At 42.2% G+C, this 25,759-nt stretch overlaps 1 protein-coding gene and 1 pseudogene across 1 annotated transcript in view; both read right to left on the reverse strand.

The window, feature by feature from the left end:
* Nucleotides 1-20,547, reverse strand: part of SYT9 (synaptotagmin 9) — a 150,537-nt gene extending 129,990 nt beyond the window's left edge. The window contains exon 1 of the mRNA XM_034995270.1: nucleotides 20,403-20,547. Within this exon, the coding sequence (XP_034851161.1) occupies nucleotides 20,403-20,547 (145 nt within the window). The remainder of the gene's footprint in view (nucleotides 1-20,402) is intronic.
* Nucleotides 2,237-2,794, reverse strand: LOC118004101 (annotated as a pseudogene).
* Nucleotides 20,548-25,759: the final 5,212 nt, after the last annotated feature.

The raw sequence follows: 25,759 nt of genomic DNA on the forward strand, positions 1-25,759 counted from the left end.
GTATGGCCCTGTGACTAAATTCTGATCAAGAGATGAGAGCACAAGTGTTGACAGAGACTTCCAAAAAGGTTCCGTAAGAAGAGCAGACTTGGGCTGGAGGTGGACTCTTTTGTCTCTCCCAGGAATGTAAATGTGAGTGCTGGAATTCCAGCAGCCATCTTACCCCGTGAGGTGACTGTGAATTAGAAGCTGTGCATGGGGCAAGTGGGTGGTACAATCAATTAGGTGTCCAATTCTTGATTTAGGCTCAGGTTATGATCTCAGGGTCATGGGATCAAGCCCCATGATGGGCTCCGTGCTCAGCAGGGAGTCTGCTTGGGATTCTCTCTCTCTCCCTCTCCCTCTGCCTCCCCCTCTGCTCATGCTCTCTCTGTCTCTAAAATAAATAAATGTTAAAAAAAAATGAACCTTCTGTATTTAAGCCACTGTTATCAATGTTTTCCTGTCACATGTAGAGAATCCTGATTTTAAATTATAATTTCCTTTAGAATTTTAATGATTTTACTTTTCGTAAAATTTAAAACACATGACAAATTTGCGTAATAGAGCAGAAATACAGTGCTCTTCCCAACACCATTTACTGAATAATCCATTTCCTCCCCCCGCCCCGCTGATTTGAAATGCCGTGTTTACCAAATACTATGATGCCATGTTACTCTGTTTCTGTTCTATTAGGTTTGTTTGTTTTTGCATAGTCTTTATTTTCTCTGAGAAGTGGAAGTTGAGAGTAGAGGTAGAGCTTCAGAGGAAGGAGAGAAGGGCAAGGAAGAGGGCTGATGACAAGTAGGAACTACCAAGCAGCACTGAGGGCCCAGATGAAATGAGATTCTCCACATTACAAGCGTAAGGATTAACAGGGTAGACTCTGCATCAGAATGGCTGCGTTCAAATCCCAGCTCCATGACTTACAGGCTGTGTGGAGGCAGATTCTTTGCCTTCCTCCTCTGTAAAATGGAGATAGCACTAGAACCTACCTCAAGGTGGCTGTGTTAAAGGAGTTAGTATATAAAAAGCTTAGAATGATATCTGGCAACAGGTTCTATTATGTCTCATTGGTATTATTATTATTATTAATAGTTGTAATTGTTAACATTGTCACTGTCACCATCATCTTCTTAATATTAAGATGGCAGCTTTTTTGTTCCCCAAGGTACAATCAAGAATAATGTTGAATTTTATCAGATGCTTTTTTGGAGTTACCTGACATGATTGTGTTTGTTTGTTTCTCCAAAAACTTATGTATTGTGAATAAGACACCATTTCACACCCACTAGAATGGCTATAATAAAAAGATAATGACGAATGTTGCCGAGGATGTGGAGAAATGGGAACCCGCACGTGCTACTGACGCAAATGTAAAATAGTGCAGCCATTTTGGAAAATGGTTTGGCAATTCCTCAAAATGTTCAACACAGAATTATCAAATGACCCAGCAATTTCACTTCTGGGTATGGACCCAAGAGAAATGAAAACATACCTCCACGCAAAAACTTGTACCTAATGTTCTTAGTAGCAGTTATTCATAATAGCCCCAAACTGTAAACAACCCAGACGCCCAGGAACAGGTGAATAGATAAATAAAATGTGGAATACTCATATAATGAAATATTAATCAGTAATAAAAAAGAACTAATGACACATTATACAATGTGGCTGGACCTCAAAAACAGCATGCAAAGTGAAAGAATCCAGTCACAAAAGAGATCACCTATTGTAGGATTCCATTTATACGAAATGTCCTGAAAAGGCAAATCTATAGAGACAGAAAGTAAATTAGAGGCCTTCTGGAACCAGGTAACAGTGAATGGACATGAGGGATCTTACTGGGGTAATGAAAATGCTCTAACCTTAGAGTGATGCTTGCACAACTTCATAAATTTACTAAATAATCACCAAAATGTACACTTAAAAGTGGCTGAATTATATACTATGTAAAATATGCCTCAATAAAGTTATTTCTTTTAATGAGGGAATGGATGGAGGGTAATAGAAAAAAAATGGGAGAAGCTTATGTTAATTTTGTGTAAACATGATCAAAACTTAAAACAAATAATTATGTATGTATAATACGTATACAACAAAACCTACTCATGCAGTGATAGCTTTCCTATGCTTTACCATTCTTATATTCTCAGAGTAAACACCCAGTAGAAAATTCCACTGGGTTACACTAAACACACTACATATAAGGCATTTTCTTTTAATCTCTTCTGTATCTGTTTTTTTTGGGGGGGGAGGGGTCGCTTTTCACATTTTATTGGCTCAGGGGAGGGGCCTCCTCCATGTCACCAGGGGTGCTCACAAGTTCTTCAGCCACTCCAAGCTTGGGCCCTGGCGGTCCTGGGGGTGGCTGGGCACATCGGGCATGTTCCCATCATCTCGGAGGGGCACTGGATAGTTGTAGGTCGTGGCCTGGCTGATCATGGTGGCGTATTTGGGGAAGGGGCTGAGGGTGGGCAGAATTAGAGCGAGGCCCCCGATGGTGAAGGATGCGACCAGCACCGCTCCTTGGCCCAGGCATCCTTGAAGAAGGTGGTGAGTCTCCCGGCCATCTTGGTTACAGTGGCGGCAGCAGCCTCTTCTGTATCTGTTATTAAATCCTTCTTCTCATTCCCTTTGTTTTATATTTGTGTTTTCACATTCTTTTCTTGGTCAGAATAGCAAAATATTTACTTATGTATATTTCAAAAAACACATCTTGGTTTTGTTTATTAATACTGCTTTTGTTTGTGTTTTTATTTTTCACTTTCTATTCATTAATATGTTCTTTTGGTTTTTACTAATGTTTTGCTCCTACATGTTTTTGGTTTATTTTTCCATTTCTAAGTTCGTAAATTTAATGCTTGGTATATTCATTTTCTGTCACTCTATTTACTACAACCAATGAAAGTTATGAATTGTCATCTAAATATAGCACTCCACAGTTTTAACATATGTGCTTTCATTTCTATAGTGTTTTCAATGTCTATAATTTTAGTTTCCATATCTGATTTTCTAATTAAAGAGATCTCTGAAAGAGTTCAATTTTCAGGTGTTTAGGGTTCTGGTGATGTTGTGACTTGTTATTCACTTATTGATAATTTTGTTGCATTACGGTCTGTAAATGTGGCCCATAAAATTTAATCTTTTGGAATTAATGTTCCTTTTTTTATGGTACTGAAACATTTTTTTAAAAATGTTCCATGAACATTTCTTCTCTCTTGGTGACTAGAAAATTCCATTGGTATTTCACATAAATCAAACTTTTAGCAACATCCACTTCTTTTATCTATTGATGTGTCATTGTCGGTGAAGTATCATAGTCTCCCCCTATAATTCTGATGTTTCTAACTTCTGAAGTTTGAACAAACTTAGTTCAATACATTTGAATATCATTTCATTTATTAAAAGTTAGTGACTGGTAGGTCTCCATTGTTTATAGCACTATTTACCAAGCTAAAATAAGTCTTATTTGATGACTTTTATGTCACATGCAGTGTGTTTATTATAGGAATGTTAGTTTGATTAGCATGAGGCCTTAAAAAAGAGCAGATAAAGATGATATGAAATCCACAGAGGGGCACCTGGGTGGCTTAACTGGTTAAGTGCCCAACTCTTGATTTTGGCTCAGGTCATGATCTGAGGGTTGTGAGATGGAGCCCCACATCTGGCTCCATGCCCAGCATGGAGTCTGCTTGAGATTCTCTCCCTCTCCCTCTACCCCTCCCCCACTTCTGCTCCCACTCTCTTTCTCAAAATAAATAAATAAAACCTTTTTTAAAAAAATCCACAGATATTTTGCACTTGTTATTTTAATATTTTCAATGAAGCTATTTCCTGAGTATTTAAAAATCAGGTAGTGCACATCCAACTCTGATCCTCCTCTGACATTTCCCCATGTTCTAAGCTGCATTATTAAAGCCACCATTTAACACCCACTTCTGTCCATTCCCTGAATTAAATCTGATGACTTTCCTTAGTGCTGTGACTGCAAGCCCTAAAACATCACCTTTTACTATAAAGACATATGCTATAGTGCCCTTGTTTTGTGAATCTGTCCAGTTCAACTTTCCATTTCCCACATACTGAGGCACTGGGAAGACAACTGTGATTGAGTCATTGACGTGTGAGACAATATAAAAATTAAAAGATCAAAAGAACCAATGTAATGGAAAAGAGCTGTGATTTTAATCTTTATTGGCCTACCGAGTGGATCCTCTCAAACTGAACCTATGGGGATTAGATCCCCCCCAGAGAAGCTGCAGTAATCCACACATAAATGGCCTCTGAAGCAGTGTGGGGTTAGAATCAATAGATGCTTCTCCCAACAGCATGTGGAAGGAAAAAAGAAACACTTTGGGGGATTTTCTAGCTCTCTTTGTAGACTCTCTCTGAAATAGATTCCATGACATGATGAGTTTTAGCTACCTAAAAATTAAAGGAATACACACAAAGTACTTTAAAAGCCCCAGAGAAGGATGACCTATAAATTCAGTATATTACAGTGACATTAAATCTAAAGTAGCAATTGTGGTGGAACAGATTAAAGAACAGCAAACAACAGTTTTCTCCTTCCTTCTGAAATAACTGGGGAGGACTTTAGAGCTAGCTCAGCTATGCTATCTACCACTTGACATTCATAGTATTTGGGAAAAAAAAAATCACCATTGAAAATACGTTTGACCTGAGATTTTCAGCGTAAAGTGTTAAAAGTGGTTCGAATGTGGCCCCTCGTTTATGCCTCTTTCTTTGTTTCCCAGGTTTTTCTGATAGGAAATGAACATATCGGCAAGAACAAGTGATAGACTACAGGAATCAAGCAACCATGTTCTTCTCTAAGCTCACAGCCTAGTTAGAGTTTTTACAGAGCTGATTTACAGTGCAGTTATCCTAAATTAAAAATAAGTGATAATCATATTACATGTCTAGCAATAGAGAAGACCATGATTTTCGTTACTGCCAGGATGCTACAGTTACATCCTACAGCTAAATTTTCTACAGAATGTATTATTAGTTGTGCCAACAGCAGCTGTACTAATAATTTGGGATAACTCCCACTATGGTTAAAAAAAAAAGAAGGATCAATGATAGATAGTAAAAATATTTTCATGCTTGGATTTCCTTACCTAATATAACAGTTTTATACAGATGGTTGAAGCATTTATTTTGACAATGGGGTTGTAAAAAATAATTTCTATCCATAAAGGCCATAAATCCATGTCATTTGCAACCCCAGTTGCGTGCCAGACTCATGTGTAGGGGTACTTTAGGAATCACCCCTAAAGATTCTGATTTAGTCAGTCAGGGAACAGCGCAGTTATGTCTTCAAAAGTTCCCGCAAATGATTCTGATGCATAGCCAGAACTAAAAATCACTTCCCCAAAACCTTCAAGTTGGAAGGAGCCTTAGCATTCAACCATTTCTCACCCTCCCTGATTTCTAGTAACTTCTTCCCTATAGTCCTCCAGTCAACTGTCCTGGATGTCTGCATCAGATCTCCTATACAACCTCAAACTTAATGTATTTAAAATTAAGCTTATTTTTTTCCCCATAAAATATGCTCAAGGGGCACCTAAGTGGCTTAGTTGGGGTTAAGTGTCTGCCTTCGGTTCAGGTCATGATCTCAGGGTCTTGGGATCAAGCCCTGCATCTGTCTCTCTGCTCAGCGGGGAGTCTGCTTCTCCCCCCCTCCCCGTCTGTACTCTCCCCCACTCTCTCTCAAATAAATAAAATCTTTAAAAAAATATTTTTAAAAACCCATGCTCAACTTCTTGTCACAAACCTAATAAATCACATGACCATCCTCCCAGGCACTTAGGCCCAATATCGGAGAATTAGGATCCTTCTACTTTGTCTCAGTATACCGATTATTTTTACCCCTTAAATATGTTTTATATCAATCCCCTCTTCTCCAATTCCATTACCTTAAAACATTAATTCAACACTTCTGCCTAGACAAATACTAATAGTCTACTATTTCTGGTGTTTTCTCTAAAATCTCCAGGCTTTGAATCTCATACTGCCTAATTGCACCACTCCACCCCAGCTGCCCATCCTTGTCACAGATGTCTACATTCCTCGGGCCACTTCCCCACTTCCCTCCATTCCCGGCTTGTTGTCACTCTCTCCAACACTACTTTTGTCTTAACTTGTGGTTAATTCAATACTTCCAAAACCACAGTCTTTCTGTTCTTGTCCCTGTCTCCTTCAGTAACTTGTCCTTCACCCAACCTTAGTGCCTCATTCCACAATCACACCCCAGACCTGGTTATACCAACAACTGCAGCCCCTCCTTTTCACTGCATTCCCAATAATCACCCCACACCAGAGGACCTACAACCCTCTAATCCTACCAACTCTTCACTACCTCCACATGTCCACTTTCCCCTCTTTACTCAGATGAGATTTCAGAGTCGATCATCCCAATCCCTCCATCCTATACGCCCTCAAATCTTTTGTCCCTCTCTCATTGTCATACATCAGTGTGACCCTTCTTAAACACACCCCCTGTCTCTTCATGCCTGCACAAACACAGGTGAATGTAGTGGGAAAAACATTCACGCCTGTGGTGGTGGGTAGCACTTCAAATACATGATCACTACCTTCAAGTGGGCCCTTAACGTTGCCCAGCAATTACCCTGCACTTCTCTGATCCACTCACTCTCCCGTCTTCTGGCTATCACTTACACCTCTCCTGTTTTCACCTCCCACCCTATCCTCACTCGCAGCTGGTAACCTGGCTGTTTCCTTTTTCACTAATAATGGAAGAGCAGTCATAAGACAAGCTTCTATATGATCTCCAAACCATATCTGCCCACCCGGGCTCATATACTCTGCCCTGACTCCTTGTCAATGAATGAAATGTTGAAAAACCCACCTACTCAAGTACTCAGGCAATTCAATCCCCTATGTCATTTTTTTCTTTTTTTATTGAAGTATAATTAACACACTATTATATTAGTTTCAGGTGTACAATATCATGATTCAACAATTCTACACATTCCTCAGTTCTCATCACAGTTAAGGGTCCTCTTGATCCTCTTTACCTATTTTACCCATCCCCCTACCCATCTCCCCTCTGATAACCATCAGTTTGTTCTCTATATTTAAGACTTTGTTTTTCAGTTTCTTTTTGTTTGTTCATTTGTTTTGCTTCTTAAATTCCACATATGAGTGAAATCACATGGCATTTGTCTTTTGACTTATTTCACTCAGCATTATATGCTCTAGATCCATTCACATTGTTGCAAATGTCAAGGTCTCATTCTTTTTTATGGTTGAGTAATATTTCAGTGTGTTTGTGTGCCATGTCTTCTTTATCCATTCATCTATGGATGGATATTTGGGTTGCTTCCCTATCTTGGCTGTTGTAAATAATGCTGCAATAATATAGGCATGCATATATCTTTTTGAACTAAGTGGTTTTTTCATTCCTTTGGGTAAATACTCAGTATTGGAATTACTGGATCATATGTATTTTTTGAGGAACCTCCATACTGTTTTCCACAATGGCTGCACCAGCATGCATTCCCACCAACAGTGCACGAGCGTTCCTTTTTCTCCACATCCTCACTGACACTTGTTTCTTATTGATTTTAGCCATTCTGATTGTGGTTTTGTGGTTTTGATTTGCATTGCCCTGATGATTAGTAATGTTAAATACATTTTTATGTGTCTGCTGGCCATCTATATGTCTTTTTTGGAAAAATGTCTATTCAGGTCCTCTGCCCATTTTAATCAGATTTTGGTGAATTTTTTCAGTTTTGTTTTTGTTTGTTTTTTTGGTGTTGAGTTGCATAAGTTCTCCATCTACTTTGGATATATCAAAATATCAATACCAATATCAAATACATCAATTGCAAATATCTACTCCTATTTAGTAAGTTGCCTTTTTGTTTTGCTGATGGTTTCCCTCACTGTGCAAAAGCTTTTTATTTTGTTAGAATCCCAATAGTTTATTTTTACTTTTGTTTCCCTTGCCTGAGGAGACATCCTCTGCATGATTTTTAACTTCTCTCTAGCATCCAATTATGAATTATGTAATTACGAATATGTAATTATTTTCTCCTCTCTTTAAAAACCATCTTTTGACTTATTTTCTCCTCCCTTTTCTTTCACAATAAAACTCAAAAATGTAGTATATGTTCTCTTCAACTCTTCTCAAAGAGACTATAGTCAGACTATCACTGACTCCACTTGCCCACAACTCCTTCAGAATCCCTCAGTTCAAGGTCACCAATGAAGCTCCATGTTGCTAAATGCAATGATCAGTCCTGGGTTCTCATCTTACTTGACCTTTCAAGTACATTTCACTAGGAGGATCACTCCCTCCTTCCAGGAATACTTTCTGCACTTCCAGGCCACCGTACTCCTCATTTTTCTCCCACTGTACTTGATGATCCTTTTCAGTCTCTTTTGTTGGTTCCTTCTCATCTTCCTAACCTCTAACTAGTTGTTTGACTTCTTCTTTTTTTAATCTTCATTCCTTGGTAAGCGCTTCTAGTTTCTGAGCTTTAAATATCCTCTCTATGTTGATAGCTCCTAAATGTATATCTACAGGCTACACTTCTTTCTTGAGCACCTACGAAGGATATCCCAATACCCACTCAAGAATACTGCTCCAATAATTGTCCCCCTTTGTCCTACAACATGTATTTTTGTTCTTCACTAGATCATTCCCATCACATTAGTGATGTTCTCTCTTACAATTTAAAACAAAAACAAAAACCCTTGAACTCATTTCCCTCACCAACTAATTACTCATTTCTCTGGTATCTGCAGAAAAACTTGAAATAGTCTATACTCACTGCCCCACTTTTGCCAGTCAATTCCTCTTACAGCCACTCCAATCAGGCTCTTGTCCCCACCTCTTCACCAAAACTGCTTGTCAAATTCACTTCCGATGACCTCTACATACTAATGGCAGTGGTCAATACTCAGTGCTCATTCTACTTGACCTAATGGTAGCACTGACGCAACTTTTATGCCCTCCTCTTTGATACGCCATTTTCTTGGCTTCTCATTTTGGCTTTCAGGTCAATACTCTTGGATTTTCCGGTCCATCTTAATTAGTTTTCTTTTGCTGGTTCCTCAACTCCTCTCCATCCTCTTAGTGTTGGAGAGCTCCAGAATTCAGTGCTGGTCCTCCTCTCTCCTTTGTCTTCCTGGATCATTTCAGCCAGACTCATTTTAAATATCATCTCTATGCCTACAATGCTCCCATTTGTATCTTCAGTCCAGCCATCTTTCCTCAACTCCAGGCTCATATATCCAATTTCCTAATCTGTAGCCCTACTTGACTCACTCACTAATAAGCATTCCCAACTTAACACATCCAATACTGAGCTCTTAATATTCCCCTCTAACTTACTTCTCCTACACCTCTATTCCCTTGCTCAGGCCAAGTTTTGGGAGCCATTCTGATTCCTCTCTCTTGCATACCCTACATCCACCCACTGGAAAATCCTGTCAGCTCTACCTTCAAGCTACCTGGAATCTGACCACTTCTCACTATCTCCACTGCCATCACTCAGGTCCAAGCCACCATTATCTCTCACATAAATAATTACAACAGTCACATAATTCTTCTCCCTGACTCCACCCTTACTCTTCTACAGTCTGGTCAAAGTGATCCTTTCTGTTCTTAAGGCAGACATTATCACTGCTGTGCTTAAAACTTTCCAATGACTTCCCATCTTACTCTGAGTAAAAGTCATATTCATTACAATGGCTTATAGGGCCCTATGATCACTCTGCCATCACCTTTCCAACCTCACCTACTATGTCTCTCTTCCTTGCCCCTGGCTAATACCTGGCATGTGCCTGTCTCAGGACCTTTAAACGTGCTGTTCCCCTGCCTGGAAGGCTCTTCCCCTGGCATGTGCATGCCTTGCTCCCATCATTTCCTTCTGACCTTTTACTCATCAACTTTCCGTGATGCCATTTTGGTCCCCACACCTATTCTCTTTCCATGTTTTATTTTTCTTCTTAGCACTTATTACCATCTAACATACTATGTAATTAGTGAATTTATTTATGTATTATCATTTTCCTCTCAGCAACATATAAGTTCCACAAAGGCCAGCTTTTCATTTTGTTTGGTTCCCTACCACATGTACAATGCTGTATCTAGGTATCTAGATATGTACCCTACATAGAACAGAGCCTTGCACATAGGAGATGATCAATAATCATTTGATGAGTAAGTAAATGGCGTTTTCAATCATGATCTCTCCAATCAACCTTCATCCTGTCTCCAGAGTGATATAATTAGAAGAAAAATCTGTTCACCTTAATTTTTAGCTTAAAACCCTTTAATGGGTCTGTAGTGTTATAGCTGATGCAAATAGAAATGTCTTCAGTAGCCAGGCATATCCTATCAATGTGATGAGGTAAGTTCATTCATGTGGGCAGGGGAAGGGAGGATAAGAAAAGTGGAGAGTGTATGACCCGCCTAAGGGCATTCAATCCAATTATTTTAACAAATTGTGCCTACTACTTGGCAGCCCCTGTATGTAGAAGAAAGAACCATCTCCACAGCCTGGCTTGGTAGGCACTATGGATGGATACTGGGCCCTATAACATCAGAGAAAACAGGCTGTGCATACCCACAAACTGAGTGGTTGCAATGCAACTGAACATGTTGCTTTTTCATTATTAAATAAACAGGCAAGGAAGCAAGGTGTCACTGTTGGCATAGTCTGAAATTATATCTGGAGCCCAGATGTTTGAACCAGACGACTAAACTTGCTAAAGGCAATTATGTGAGGTAATTATACCTGAGTTTCAGGGTAACATGACTGGGGACCTAAAATAGGTGATCTCCCATTCAGTGATTCTAATCTGTCAGGAACTTACCTTGAACAGGAAGAGCATCAATCACCACCCACTTGAGCTTATTTCCCATTCTTCAAGGAACCAGAGAGACTTGAGATGTGCACTCACAGAACTTCCCTCATCCTGAAATCTCCAAGAGTATTTTGCAAGAATGAATCCTTTGGACTCATTACAGTAAATTGTACTTCTTTCAAGATTTCTACATCAGAGTGCTCCAGCCTAAGTCCTCCGTGGGACTTTAACAATGGCATACAAGACTTCCACAATCTGATCAGTGTTCACTAGAACAGACTCATCCCTCAACAGTCCCAACACATACTTCACTTCCTATTACTACCAAAGATCCACCCTCTCCTGTCATAGGGCATTTATAAATTCCTAGAAGGTCCTTTCCACCCACACGTTCCAGGCAAAACACTTCGCCCAAGAATCAACTTCTCTAGGAATCCTCTGTGGATACACTCAAGCCAGTTAATTACTTCTCTCCTCTTTTCCTGCACTGTGTCCCATATATATCTCCCTTCCTGTCTTCATTTTATTAATTGCAATTACTGTTTTATCTCAATTCCATAGGGGCAGTAACCATGTTTAATGGATCTTTGAATTACTGATGCCTAACGAAGCATCTGGCAATTACAAGGTACTCCAATATCTTCTTAATTTGACTTAATTATAATTAGTAAAGAGTGATCTGGTCAGTATGGCTAAAGTAAGGCTTCATAAGTGCTGGGAGAGAAGGAGGAGGTGGAAAGAGGGAAAGAGAACATAGATAAAAAGAGGTCCAAGTTATATTACAAATTTTTTTTCATATTTCACATAAATAAAGGCAGTACTTTGCATTGGAAAGAATGTTACGATGTATCAATTTTTTCTTTGCCATTATGGGCAGAATGTGAAAAACTCTAAATTCTCAACATTGTTCAATTAAAGCTTAACTCCTCCCCCACCAAAAAAGAGTATTACAATGAATCCCTATTTGTTGATGCAACCTTAAAATTTTAAAAGGCAGTCTAGTATAATGATTGATTGTAGTCAGACAATGAATGCAATCATTCACTGCACAGTGAACTAATCCTTCTGTGAGCTAATCTGACAATACTTATATTTTAACTAATGCAAATTAGCAATAAAAACATTAAGATTCTCAAAAATAAACTGCCACATGATAGTAAACACAGAAAATTCACATAAGAAATATAGGTAGGCTTAAAGTATTAAAAATACTCAATCCCACCACCACCAGCAAAAAAATACAAATTGAACCAGGTAGTCACTTAAAACCTGTTAAATTAGCAAGTTTTTTGTTTGTTTGTTTTTTAAGGCTCTTTTTTTAAAGATTTTTTACTTATTTTTTGACAGAGAGACAGCAAGAGAGGGAACACAAGCAAGGGGAGTGGGAGAGGGAGAAGTAGGTTTCCCGTGGAGTGGGGAGCCTGATGTGGGACTCAATCCCAGGACCCTGGCATCATGACCTGAGCCAAAGGCAGATGCTTAATGACTGAGCCACCCAGGCACCTCAAATTAGCAAGTTTTTGCTGACATTATTACCACCTAATGCTAGTGGATATACTGTTCATTCATAGCAGGCATATTTGGCACAAATCTTGTGAAAGTTAATAATGGGAAACCTCACTAATATGGAGTCAGGAGGTTTGGGAAGGGGTGCTCCCACACCCTACCACCCTACCACTCTTAATCGACTGCAGACCCAATAGGAAGAGATGGATTTGACCCTGCACAAGGATGCTACTTTACTATCCCAGCTGAGGAAGACATGCTTTCCTATCCCCTCATCCACTCAATGGCTCAGCCAATGAGAAGTCACCACACTTGGAACCCAGCTTACTCCAATGGACTTTTAGTTTATAACAGCCTTCCCAACTAACACCTTTCCTCCTTAAAAAAGTGTACCTTTGTTCTCCAGACTTCCTATGGTTTTGCCACAGCTTGTTTGTCCCAGATGGCAATTCTCTTTTATTCCTGAATACACCCATCTTTTGCTGGTAAAATATCTGGAAGCTTCTATTTTTAAGTTTGACAATCTACAGGAAAGCAATTTGAACCCGATGTTGATAATTTATCAAGAAATTTTCTACCCCTTCGTCTTCAAGGAGGTGGCTGAGCGGGTCGATGGCCATGGTCTTGTGGCAGATGTAGAGATGCAGATCTTTGTGAAGACCCTGAGGGCAAGATCATCATCCTTGAAGCTGAGCCCAATGACACCACTGAGGATGTCAAAGCCAAAATCCAAGACAAGGAGGGCATCCCACCTGACCAGCATCATCTGATTCTTGCGAGCAAACAGCTGGAGGATGGCTGCACTCTCAGACTACAAAATCCACAAAGAGTCCATCCTGCACTTGGTGCTTGGCCTGTGGGATGGCATCATGGAGCCTTCCCTCTGCCAGCTAGCCCAGAAATACAACTGCCCTCCACTGGCTCTCTTTTGCTGGCAGGGCAGCCTCCTGCCAAAGCCCCAAGGCCCTGGAGCTACAATATAGTTTCCTTTTCATAGACTGGAGAAGGAAGGAAGGAAGGAAGACAGAGAGAGAAGGAGGGAAGAAGGAGAAAAGGGAAAGGGAAAGGGAAGGGAAGAAATTGTCCCAAAAGGAAGAATACTACAGATACATCACAGTATTTTTAGGTAATGAAAAATTAGAAGCTAGAAATGCCCAAAAAGCACAGTTAAGTGAAAAAGATTTACCTACTCTCCGGAATATAGATATATAGTCATCCTAAAAATTGCACAATCACTGTTCATCATGGAAAAAATACAGTAATAGTAATAATGGTTAGTATTTATTGAGCATTTACTATGTGCCAGGTACTATGGTAAGTATTTTTTTTTCTTTTTTTTTTTTTTTTTAAGTAGGCTCCACACCCAGCATGGATCCCAGTGCAGGGCTTGAACTCACGACCCTGAGATCAAGAACTGAGCTGAGATCAAGAGTCAGACGCTTAACTGACTGGGCCACGCAGGCGCCCCTGCGGTAAGTATTTCACATGCATTGTGAGATAGGTACTAAAATAGAGTTTCTAGATTTAGCATATAAAAATATAAAGTGCACAGTTCAATTTGAATTTCAGATAAATAATAGGTATTTAGTATACGTCCGTCCCATGCAATATTGCTCATCTGAAATTCAAATTGAACGGGGCATCCTATATTTTACCTGAATACTGGCAATCCACTTTACTGATGAGGAAACTTAAGACACGGAAATCACCTAGGGACATACAGCTAATGAGCAGAGACCACATGCTAAGCACACGAAAAAAGAAGAATGGGAACTTTTGGGTGTGAGGGATTATAAATGGGTAAAACATATGCATGCCCACGGATCACGGCTGAGAGGAAGCGGGGAGAGGTGACAACTCTGCCACCAGAATCTCCGGAGTGCTGGGTCTGGACACTGTGTTACAGCAGCCTTCCTTTCCCATCGTACAGATGAATAAACTGAAGAATTAGATATTGTGCTCCAGGTCATAAAGCTAGTAAGAGCAGGATCAGATTCTGACTCTAAAGCTCTTGCTTTATTCCACTTTGTCATCTTGATTTCCCGGGTGAGTTTTTTTTTTTTCCCCCTTCAGGTGCAGTTCCATCAGTGTTGATATAAAAGTTTTTGTGTGATAAAATACATGCACAAAGACACATCAATATTTCAAGGAGATCTGTAAAACCTAGTCATTAAGGGTTTGCTTCGGTTGAAAGCCATTCCTAGAACTAACCCAATAAAACACTTAGGAGAAAAAGTCCTGATGCACATTATGGCTTAAATTGGGATTTCATTTAGAAAGTAGAAAAGCATACTCCGTACTTATCCTTTTAAAAGTGAGATTGCTCTCCCCACTTAGGCCTCCTTGCTAAGCTCCTCCCCTTTCTCTATCCATTTCAGCATGTGTACTTGTTAGTTCCTTCAAGTAACTCAGTCAAGACCCTTCTTGAGCATTCTGAATTTTTGCAGGCCAATCATACAGGAAAGCACATGTACACGCACAAATACACAAGTGCCATTATGTTTTCACAGTGAAAGCAATGCTTATGCTCTATACATAATAGGACATTTTAGGTGATTTCCCCTTAGGTATTGGCTTAATATTTCCTTGAGAGGTTAGCCCACATCAAAAAGTTTGTGCTTTTGATTGTTTATTCTGAAAGAGGCATCTGGCCACAGGGCTGCCTGTGAGGCCTTTGCCACAGTTTGCTTTTGTTTTTCCCTCTTGATAATTACCTCATGACTAAACCACTCACTGGTCCATGTAGAAGAATCCCACAGAGATGAAAACACACTTGTTTAAATAAAATATTTATGAAGAAGGCCTAAAATGTCACCGAAGTAAATGCAAATTATCTTCACATATTGTGCATCCAATATGCCACTCGTTCCTTAGAAGACTATTTCCTGATTGCAATTAACATTAATTTTTAAAAATTAATCCCATTGTGCCTAATCATCCCAATGCCTATTCATAAAAACCTAGTGTTTTAAGGTTAACTCTCTTTTGACGATCTTTGAAAGTTTTAATAAGACTAATATTTAGTCTTGAGGATTATTTTGAAGATTTTTCCTTAGACACTATATTTAATTATTTTACATGTACATCTTCTAATAAATGATTTCATTCTAATTCAATATAAGGTGACATTAGTGAAGATTCCACATTCTGACCTTTTAATGAAATACTATTTGGACATGATTTTCTCAATTTGTTCTTCTTTTTTTTCCCCCCAAGTCGGGTAAACATAAAACATAATGGATTCTCATTATATTTTTATAGAATCCTCAATATAAAAATTTGGAGTAATATTATCAAAAGGAAGTTAAGAATCAGTCGATGTATGTAGTAACTATTACAAGACCCCTGGCTTTTGATACCATCTTTCCTAATTTTTCAGGAAAGAGATATGAACTGAGCTGAGAAGACTCGGTGGTTTCATCCTCTGCTTGATGGTCTTGACAGTTGTTCTCCACTTGGCTACACTTTAGAATCAACAGAGGAACTTAAAAAACACAATGATACCAGGCCCCACCCCCAGAGATTCAGATTTAATTTGTCTAGAATAAAACTCAGTCATTGGTAGCTTTTTGTTTGTTTTATCTTTGTCAGAGCTCCCTAAATGTTTTGAACGTGCAGCCCAGGTTGAAAACCATTTGTTTAGAAAAAGCTTTTCCTAAGAGGGTTAATGTCCACTTGAAAGGAGGAGTCATTAATGATGAGCCATAAGGCTCTGCTTCACACCCGGACCAGAAAATGAAGAACAATCTCTAGAAATACAAAGCTGCAATGTCAATGTAAACCCAGTATCCTGAACAAAAAGAATGCATAACCTAAAAACTAAGCTGCACAGAATTTCCCTTTTAACAAACATAACTGCACAGAATTTAACCTACAGTTAGAGATTAAATCCTTTATAGAAGAACAGAATAGACAAAGTAGGTCTGAAGGCGGCTCTTACGAAAAATACCTATGTGAATGAAAAAATTTTCATTGACAGTAACTCTCAGATTCTTAGTACTTGTGATGTGTTTACCTAAGAAGCTACTTTGACTTAAACTCAACCCTTTCTCCATGGATCCCATGGCCTTGCTGCTAGTTTAGCTCTGAGATTCAGTTTTTATTTGCACATACAAATCTCTCAAACTTGAACGTGCCTACAAATCACCTGAAGATCCTGTGTATACACAGATTCATATGCAGTAGGTCTGGGTGGGGCCTGAGAGTCTGCATTCTAATAAGCTCCCAGATGCTGCTGATGCTGCTGGTCCACAGACAAACACTTGGGGCAGCAAGGTCTTGGAAGACATCATGAGGATCAAATGAAATGACCTACATAAAATGCTTGGCACAGACGTGGTTGGCATCCTACAGAAGAAAAGACTTAAAAAGGAAAATAATAAAACGTGGTAAAAACCTAGAGATCACATGATCCAATCCTCCCTCCTTTTCCAGATGTGGAAACGGCAAGTTAAGAAAAGTTAAAATCTCTTCCTCTTTAGAGCCAAAGAAAAAAACCATGGTTTCTAACTGCAAAAAAATTGCAACGAAGGTCCATGGGTGGAAGTTAAACAGAGCTCTTCATCCCATATCAGGAAAAATCTTTTAACAATAAATGCTGTCCTACAGTCATTTGGCCCTCTTGAGGAGAGAGTGTGAAGTCTCCAGTTACAAAATGTGAGCACAGACCAGTTGGTAATGTGAAAGAACACATTCATGTTTCAGGTAATTGTTGAACTAAGTAAGAGACATCACACACTTAATATGTACAAAAATATTTTTTTTAATTAAAACAGAAACCTCATTTCTTTCCTCACTCCAACTTTGCTCTTCCTGAAGTCTTCCCCTCTGCAGTAAATGGAGTTACTTGGGTCAAAAAGCCTTGGAGTCTTCTTTATCACTACTTCTCTCACCCCTCACATCCATTCCATCAACAAATCCTAGCACTGTTACTTCTCACCACCTCCATTACAACAATGCTGGCCAAGCCGCTCTCCACTCTGTCCGGATCACTACAACAGCCTCCTGACAAGTTTCTCTGTCTTTGTCCTTGATCTTCAACAGCATTTTCTCAGCAAGCAGCCAGAGTGCTGCCACTTCTCAACCCCTTCCTTCTCGTTGGGAGTACAATCCAAAGTCCTTCTACCGGTTGACAAGGCCCTATGTGATCTCTCCCCCCCAGCCCTCAACCACATTTCTAATCATTCTCAATCTTTTTCTCTCTGCAGCCACCCTTAAACTCATTGTTCCTTGGATCACATCAAGGATGCCCCTATCTTAGGACCTCTGTCCTTGCTCTTCCCTCCGTCATGAAGGCTATACTCTGGGATTTGCAAGTGTATGCCCCACATTGCCAATATATGAAACAACAATAAAGACACTTCACAGAAGGATTCTAATTGCTCTCTATGGACAAAAGTGCCCAGACTCAGTTTAAAGATCAGCACGTTACTTTCCATAGTTGGTACAGATGAAAGGCTGGGTGAGGCATTCCAGTTCCAATTGTGACTCAGCTTCATTTTTAAAAATTGCTCTTTCATCAAATCCTCTCTTAACACCAAGTCAGGGAAGGCTATGTGCTATACTCCCACCTCAGCACACTGCCTACCACAGCCTGGGCAGAGAATAACCCTTCAGGAGGGCCACCTGGTCTGTGACCTCTGAAAAAATGCACAAACATCCCAGATGCAGTGTCCTTCTGCTGCCCACAGGGAATTATGTCCGTTTTCTTCTTTTAAAACCAAAGTTCTGCAGTTGAGCTTGAGAAAACTTAACTGCCGCTGAGTAACCATGGACAGACAATGGACAGAGAGCGCTGGTACATGGCGTTCAGGTGAGTTCCTCTGCAGAAAAGGAAGTCATTCACTTCTGGAGAGGACTGTGTCGGGGACCCACGTCCCAGGGCCGCTGTGTATGCTTATTCTGGTCCACAGGAACCAACAACAAGGGTACCATGCACAGTGTTGTGCAATGCAGCTACTCCAGCCACTCAGCCTTTAGGGCTCGAAATGAAAGCCACTCTTGGTTCAGACAATCAAACAGCATCAGAGGGATGGAGATAAATGCATCTAATGTAGGAATTACCGTGGGCAAGGAGAAGAAGGAGGGAAGTGAGGAGAGATTCTGGCCTGAGCTGAAGAGGATGCACTTTGGCTGTGCGCTTTGGCCTCAGCCCCCCTTACCCCTGCGCTCACAGTGCCCCACTCCTGCCTCACAAGCAGGGTACTTCCAACCCAAACCAAAGATCCAGAGGGGCACGGGCTGGAGGAAAGCCCAAGAACATAGAATCCAGCCCATGTATTAAAAGAAGCAGAGGCATAAAATCAGCCAAAAAGATGTGGAGTGTTAAACAGGAGACTCGGCAAGAGGCCTCATCCATCTTCTCTCATAAAGCCAAGGGAAACTGTTTACTTATGTGGGATAACAATGGAAACTTGTGGAGCAGTTACAGGCAAGGAAGTGGGACATTTCAACACTAGCATTTGCTTTGGGTGAAGCATACTACATAATTTTCTTGTTCCTGCAGCTTCAGGAGGAAACTTTGCCCACTTAGGACATCATCCAGGACTCCCAGTTCATGAAATAAGGAGCTCTGATTCCTATCTGTGGTCTCCGCAGAACATCACAGCCAGCAATGAGCCACACAAAGGCTGGGTATTGAACCTCCAGGGAGATCATTTGGGATCAACAGTTATTTCTTGACTGAACTCTGCACTTTGAAGTAACCCATTAGGGGTCATCCAATAAACTTAATTAATGTAACCACAGGCAAGGGGGAACAACAATCTTTCTTTTTCAATAGAGAAATAGATTTCGAATAGGGAAAATCTGATATAAACTTTTAGCAGATGATTTCTCTTCACCCCACAGACCAATTTTGAATATGCTATCAAGAAATGCTATTTAAGTCAGGCGCAGAGTATATCTCTTTATAAATCAAATAATTCCCTAACTTATCCTTTGTGTAAGTAGACTTTTATATAACATATATGTAATATATAATGCGTTGGCTTAAAATAGGCAAATTTGTACTGGATAACCTGCACAGCAATAGCTCATTTCCAATATTTATACACAGGAATATCACGGGCAAAGGCCATTTTCTCATCCCATCTTTAACACAATACTTTTTTTTAATATTTAGGTTGAGAGAATATTCGAGAAAATGATTTCTCCAGGTAAGAAGAATCTCAAGTAAAACATATGGAAGCAATGTGTCTTTCGGTAACCAGTAGTGGATGAGATGTGGGAGACCCAGGGCCCTTAGGGAAAGCAAATGGCTCCATTAAAAACTCCTTCCTCCAACCTTAATTGGTCAAATGCCAGAATAAACGAACTTTCCAAAGTTAGGAGCTGTGCAACTTTCACTAAGGATAACTGCAGGTGCCCCAGCCGTGACCAGCGAGCCCACCGAGCCGGGTGTGCCCGGCGGCCGCAGCTGACAGAGTCGGGCGCCCAGGCCCAGGCCGCCTCCACGCCAAACGACCCGCCGGGAACCGGTTCAGGCCCGGCTGCCCGGGACCGGGAGCTCCCCGTTGCCGGCCCAGCGCCAGATCCCGCCCCGCCCTTCCCACCCCAGACCAAGGAAGGGAAATGGGCGCTCCGAAGCGAAGGTGAGGAGCGCCCAGCGGGATTCAGCCGCAACCGGGGCCGCCCGCAACTCCCAACTTCCCAGAGTTTCCTCCGGCCTCGTCCCCCTTCCCACCGCTGGTGAAGCGGCCGCGGCCTCCCCTCGCCCCGAGCGCAGAGCCCGGGAAGTGGAGCGCGGAGCCCGGAGCTCGGGAGCCGCCCCCCGGAGCCCTGGAGACTGGAGCGCAGGTGGCGGGCGTGGTCCCTCCAACCCTGCCCCAGCCTCCTCCCCCCGCCCCCCCGATCCCGGACTCGGCCTCCGCGCAGCAGTCTTTGCGGGGGTCCCCGCCCGGGGCCAGCATCAGGCCACGGCGCGCCGCTTCCTGATCCCCTCCTCTAGCTCGGCGGCCACCCCCCTCCTCGCCCCAGTCCGCGTCGCTCTTCTGCCTCAGGCCCCGGTGCGGCCCCAACTCCCAGCGCAGGGCCCTCCGGTCGCGCCCGGCAGCGGCGGCCGCACTCACCTGGGTCGCGGAGCCGGGGTCTGGCGCGGTCCCGCAGGTGGTAGATGAAATCCTGGCAGCTGTCGTGCTCCAGGGCCCCACGGGCACAGAGCTCGGCCAGCAGCTGCAGCGCCTGGTGACAGAGCGCGTCCCTGGCCCCGGGCATCGCCCCCCCGCATCCTCGGACCGCGCCGGGCAGGCGGGCGCGGGAGACAACCCTCCGCCTGCCAGCTCAGAGCCTCCGCCTCCGGGCCGTCCGCGCTCGCCGTCAGGGAGCCGCCGAAGAACGGCCCGAGCCCCAGCCCCGGCTGGCCCGGCCTCCCACCGGTTGCATGCAGCTCTTCGGCTGCCGGTCGGTCGGGCTTTCTCTCTCTCCCGCCCGGCCGCTCTGTCCCTCCCCGGGCACCGAGGGGAGGCGGCGCCGCACAGCCCCGCGCGCCTCTCTCCCGGCGCCCCGCCCGCCACTCGCGGCCGCCGGGGGGCGGGGCCGGGTCAGGGGCGCGCGCCGCGGGCTGCGATCCCGGTGGGCCCGACTCCCGCGCCAGCGGCGGACGAGGGGGCGCTCGCCGGCTCCTGGAGGAGCGCGGGACTCGGCTCGGGACCAGGCGCTCAGAGCGGCTGCGCCCAGGCTTGGAGAGTGGGAGCGAGGCGCGCTCCGGGCATTCTCGCCAGCCCACCCCTCCGTTCTCGGGCAAACCAACACCCTCTCCCACCGTCCCTCGCCGCGAGCGTTCAAAGCGCGCGTTGGGTGCGTGGCGCGAAAGGTGCAGTTTGGACCACACCCGCCCGATCTGGAGAACCGAGTCCTGGCTTCGAACTTGAAAAAGCGCCGTCTGGGCAAAAACCATGGGCCTCAGGGTGCTAGATCCCCAAATGCGGGTTCGGGGCCAAGATCTGCCAACAAAGGAAGGATTTCCCAAGTGCAGGACGTTTTCGACCACCGTGGTGTTTTGGAGACGGTGGAGGCTTGCACGTTAGAACTAAGGTCAAATAAATGGCTTCTGGAGAAAGATGTCGGGACATAGATCCTGGCTGGTTTTCTAAGCAACTGAATCAAAATCCGGGGATTGCCAACCTGTCTCCCATATCCACCAAGTTAGAGTTTCACAGAATCTGAGCTTTCTGAAAGGGAACTCTGGGCACCTCTCATGCACCCACCTCTTCAGCATCTCAGGCAATAAGCCCAGAAATAACCTCGAAGTACTGAACTCGTGGGGGGGGGGGGGGGGGGGGGGGGGGGATCAGGGGAGGGGTTCCTGGCACTATGCCACAGCCTTTTAGATACACAATCTCATTTAATTCCCTTGATAGCCCAGCAAGGTCTGTATAACCGTTGTCCTCATTTTACCAGTGAAAAACCTGAGACTCAGAAAGTTCATACTTGGGGAGGCAGGGTAAGGTATTATTATAATAGTAATAATAATAATTATTATTTTTAGCTTTAAGTAAAACTAGTGTCCAGGCCCTACTACAGACAATTACAGTTGATTCTACAGCTGGCACTCAGCCATAGGTTGTGCTGTTGCTAGGGCCACCTCCTAGCAAATCATACTGTGCAGGAAGGTATTTCAGGATGCCACACAGCGTTCACCCAACAGACAAGCTTTGAAATCCTGCTGCGAATGGTGCCGGGGCCTCAAGGATCTTATATTAGAACAGTAGAGAAAATGCAGAGTTATAAAGATAACTCCAGACAGTGAAAAGAGAAGTAGACTCTCTGTCCTAGGAAAACTAGGAAGGAGATGAAGCCAGCTGAAAGGAATCCTGTGGAGGAGGTAGAACAGAAGCCGGTCCTTGAAAGGAGGGAAAAGCCGATGTGACTGTGGAGGGGGAAGCAGAGAGAGTGGGATGCTAGAGCTAGTATAGTAATGGTGGGGAGGAGGGTGTGTGTTCAAGCATGTAGAAATATACCACCGATGTGACTACCTCAGAGAGGAACTGAAAGCGGAAAGTCCAGTTAAGAAAGTACTTTGATAAGCCAGGCAAGATATGATGAGGGCCTCGATCAGGCTGAAGGCACTTAGCTGATTGCTAAGAACATCTAAATTTGAAAAACATTTCAAGTATTAATTGACAAGATTGCACCCACTGGAATGAGATAGAATGAAAGACATAGAAGTTTCACAAACTGACCTGAGTCATATGTGGTGAGTAATGAAAAATGCTTAGAATTGGAAGCATTGGAGTTTAGGAGAGAGGGGAGACTGGAAATCATCCATAGAAAGATAGAAATTGAGTTGCCATATTGGATGGATTCCTCCAGCTAAGGAGAGCTGGAAAAATGGGAGAGAGCTTGTCATTTAAAATGTGGTTCAGTGGGGCGCCTGGGTGGCTCAGTCGTTAAGCGTCTGCCTTCGGCTCAGGTCATGGTCCTGGGGTCCTGGGATTGAGCCCTGTATCGGGCTCCCTGCTCAGCAGGAAGCCTGCTTCTCCCTCTCCCACTCCCCCTGCTTGTGTTCCCTCTCTTGCTGTCTCTCTCTATCAAATAAATAAATAAAATCCTAAAATAAGATAAAAAAATGTGGTTCAGTTAGGAGGAGATTGAAAAGCAGCAGTGATGGAGAAAACACTGGACAGAGGGGCGTCATGGGGGCCAAAGGAGGAAGAACATTTGATGGAGTGATCTACAGCATCAGCTGTCAACAGAACCTACAGAGACAAAAACTAAGAAATGCCCTTTGGATGTAGCAGGCAATAAGACATTCGTGATTTACATCTAGAACCAACCTTGTGGAAGTTATTTAAAATTTTTGTGCCTAGGGTTTCTCTTCAGATAATACTAATATGTACATTAATGAATTGTTATAAAGATTACATAAAGTACTTAGAACAGTTCTGCCACATAATATGGGCTCAGTCAATATATGTTCTTGTTGTTGCTGTTGTGTGTCTACTACAATGTACTAGATGCTAACTAAACAAACACACTTTCTTAATTTATTAGTGACAACATTCCTAAGTAGTGGGTGTTATTATTTCCTATTTTACAGGTGAAGAATGTGAAATCAGGGGTTAAATAATTTTCTCAAGGACAAACTGATAGATCATTTCCAGAGACAGCCACAACTATCCCTCCCATTCCACATGTCTGTTTTCACTGTGACTTTACCACTCCTTCAATCAAGAAATTGAGTCTATTTCCCATCCCCCTTGAATTGGGCTAGCCCTGTGACTTGCTTTAACCAAAAGAATATGTGAAAGTGATATTCTGGTGTCAGAATGGTGGCTCGCAAGGATGTGGAAAAAAGGGAATCCTTGTGCACCACTGGTAGGAATATAAATTGATGCAGCCACTAGGGAAAACAAAATGGAGATTCCTCAAAAAATTAAAATTGAAGGGGCATCTAGGTGGCTCAGTCAGTTAAGCGTTCGACTCTTGGTTTCGGCTCAGGTTGTGATCTCATGGATCAGGAGATCTGCGCTCAGTGGGGAGTCTGCTTGAAGACTCTCTCCCTCTGCCCCTCCCCCCACTCTCTCTCTCCCTCTCTCTTTCTTTCTAAAATTAATAAATAAATCTTGGGGCACCTGGGTGGCACAGTTGGTTAAGCATATGACTATTCCGGCTCAGGTCTGATCTCAGGATTGTGAGATTGAGCCCTGCCTCTGGCTCTACACTCAGCGTGGAGTCTGCTTGAGATTCTCTCTCCCTCTCTCTCTCTGCCCCTCCTGCTCATGCTCTTTCTCTCTCTCTAAAATTAAAAAATATATATATTTATAAATAAATAAATAAATAAATAAATAATAAATAAAATATTTAAAAAAATTAAAGTTGAACAACCATATGATCCAGCATCCAGCAATTCCACTTCTGGGTATTATATGCAAAGGAAATGAAATCACTACCTTAAAAAGACATTTGCACCCCATATTCATTGCAACATTATTCACAACAGCCAAGACACGGAAACAACCTAAGTGTCCATAGATGGACAAATAAATAAAGAAAATGTGACACACACACACACACGCACAGGAATATTATTCAGCTTTAAAAAAGAAAGAAATCCGGCTATTTCTAGCAATATGGATAAACCTGGAAGGAATTATGCTAAGTGAAATAAGCCAGACTGAGAAAGACAAATACTACATGGTGTCATTTGCATGTGGAATCTAAAAAACAAAACCAAACAAACAAACAAAAAATACTGATCTCATAGAAACAGAGTAGAAAGATGGGTTGGGGTTGGTGAAATGGTGAGATGTATGTCAAAGGTACAAACTCTCAGTTATAAGGCTCTAACATACAGGATAGTGATTATAGTTAATAATATGGGATCGTGTACTTGAAATTTGATGAAAGTGGATCTTAAATGTTCTGACCACAAAAAAAAAAAATGTTTTTAAAAGAGTTAAAAATTTACAAGGTGATGGATGTGTTAATTAACTTGATCTTGGTAATCACTCCACAGTGTATATGTATACCAAATTATCATGTTGTACATTTTAAACATATACAATTTTATTTGTCAATTATTCTTCAATAAAGCTGGGGGGAAATAATTTTTTAAAAAATCCTGTAAGTCTTTCATGCTGCTCTTAGACCATATCCTTACTCCTGCATCCAAGACTCAGATTCTGTTCTTGGGAAATAGTTAGGACTTCCTAATGGCAGAACTTCCTATTCATTGGCCTTTGTTTTATTCCGTTCCTTGCCAGATAGTTGCCGCTAACAAAAGAAGGTAAGATTCAACTGGCATTTGTTTTTAGTGAGCCCATGCTATTTCCCAGTGATTACTGCTCCTGTGAAACCCTCCCAGACCTCCTGTTTAATTAATCCTGATAGGAATTCATCCTCACACTTGCTTTAGAGCCTGTACTATAATTCACCTGGACCACGAGACGAGAAGTGAGTTCATGTTCTGTGACAAGCATTCTCTCATCTTGGGCATCAATCTCCTTTTAAATCTGTGAGCCCTGTTAGGAGTGAATTTTTCCTGAGAGATGAAATTAAAGCAGATTTTGGATTGGGCGGCCAAACTTTGCCCATGCGTCCGTTATCATTATACCAAATTGCAGGTTGGGTCTGGGGTGTTCAAAATATTTATTCTTCCTTCCTGAGCTGTGCAGTTCCTTCCCAGTTTTATGATTGCCAGTTACAAAGTTATAAATCCAATTTCTTTGACTTTAAAGAAAGTAGAGATTTATTGGCTTTAGTATTTAAAAGATACACCATAAAAGGAGTATATTAAAAGGAACAGAAGGCAATGTTCTGGGTCAGAGGGCCTGGCACTCCTCTGCTGTCTCTTTTTAGTAGACACTCGTGGTTCTACATTTGTTCATCTTGTCTGAATGAGGACAGGGGAGAGAGCAGAGGTCAGAATTCTGCTGACCGACAAAAATCTATACCTAAGTACCTTCTGCCACCAAGTAATTTTTTT

This window comes from Mirounga leonina, unplaced genomic scaffold (assembly GCF_011800145.1).
Source record: "Mirounga leonina isolate KUSES-001 unplaced genomic scaffold, KU_Mleo_1.0 Mir_92, whole genome shotgun sequence".
Lineage (NCBI taxonomy): Eukaryota > Metazoa > Chordata > Mammalia > Carnivora > Phocidae > Mirounga > Mirounga leonina.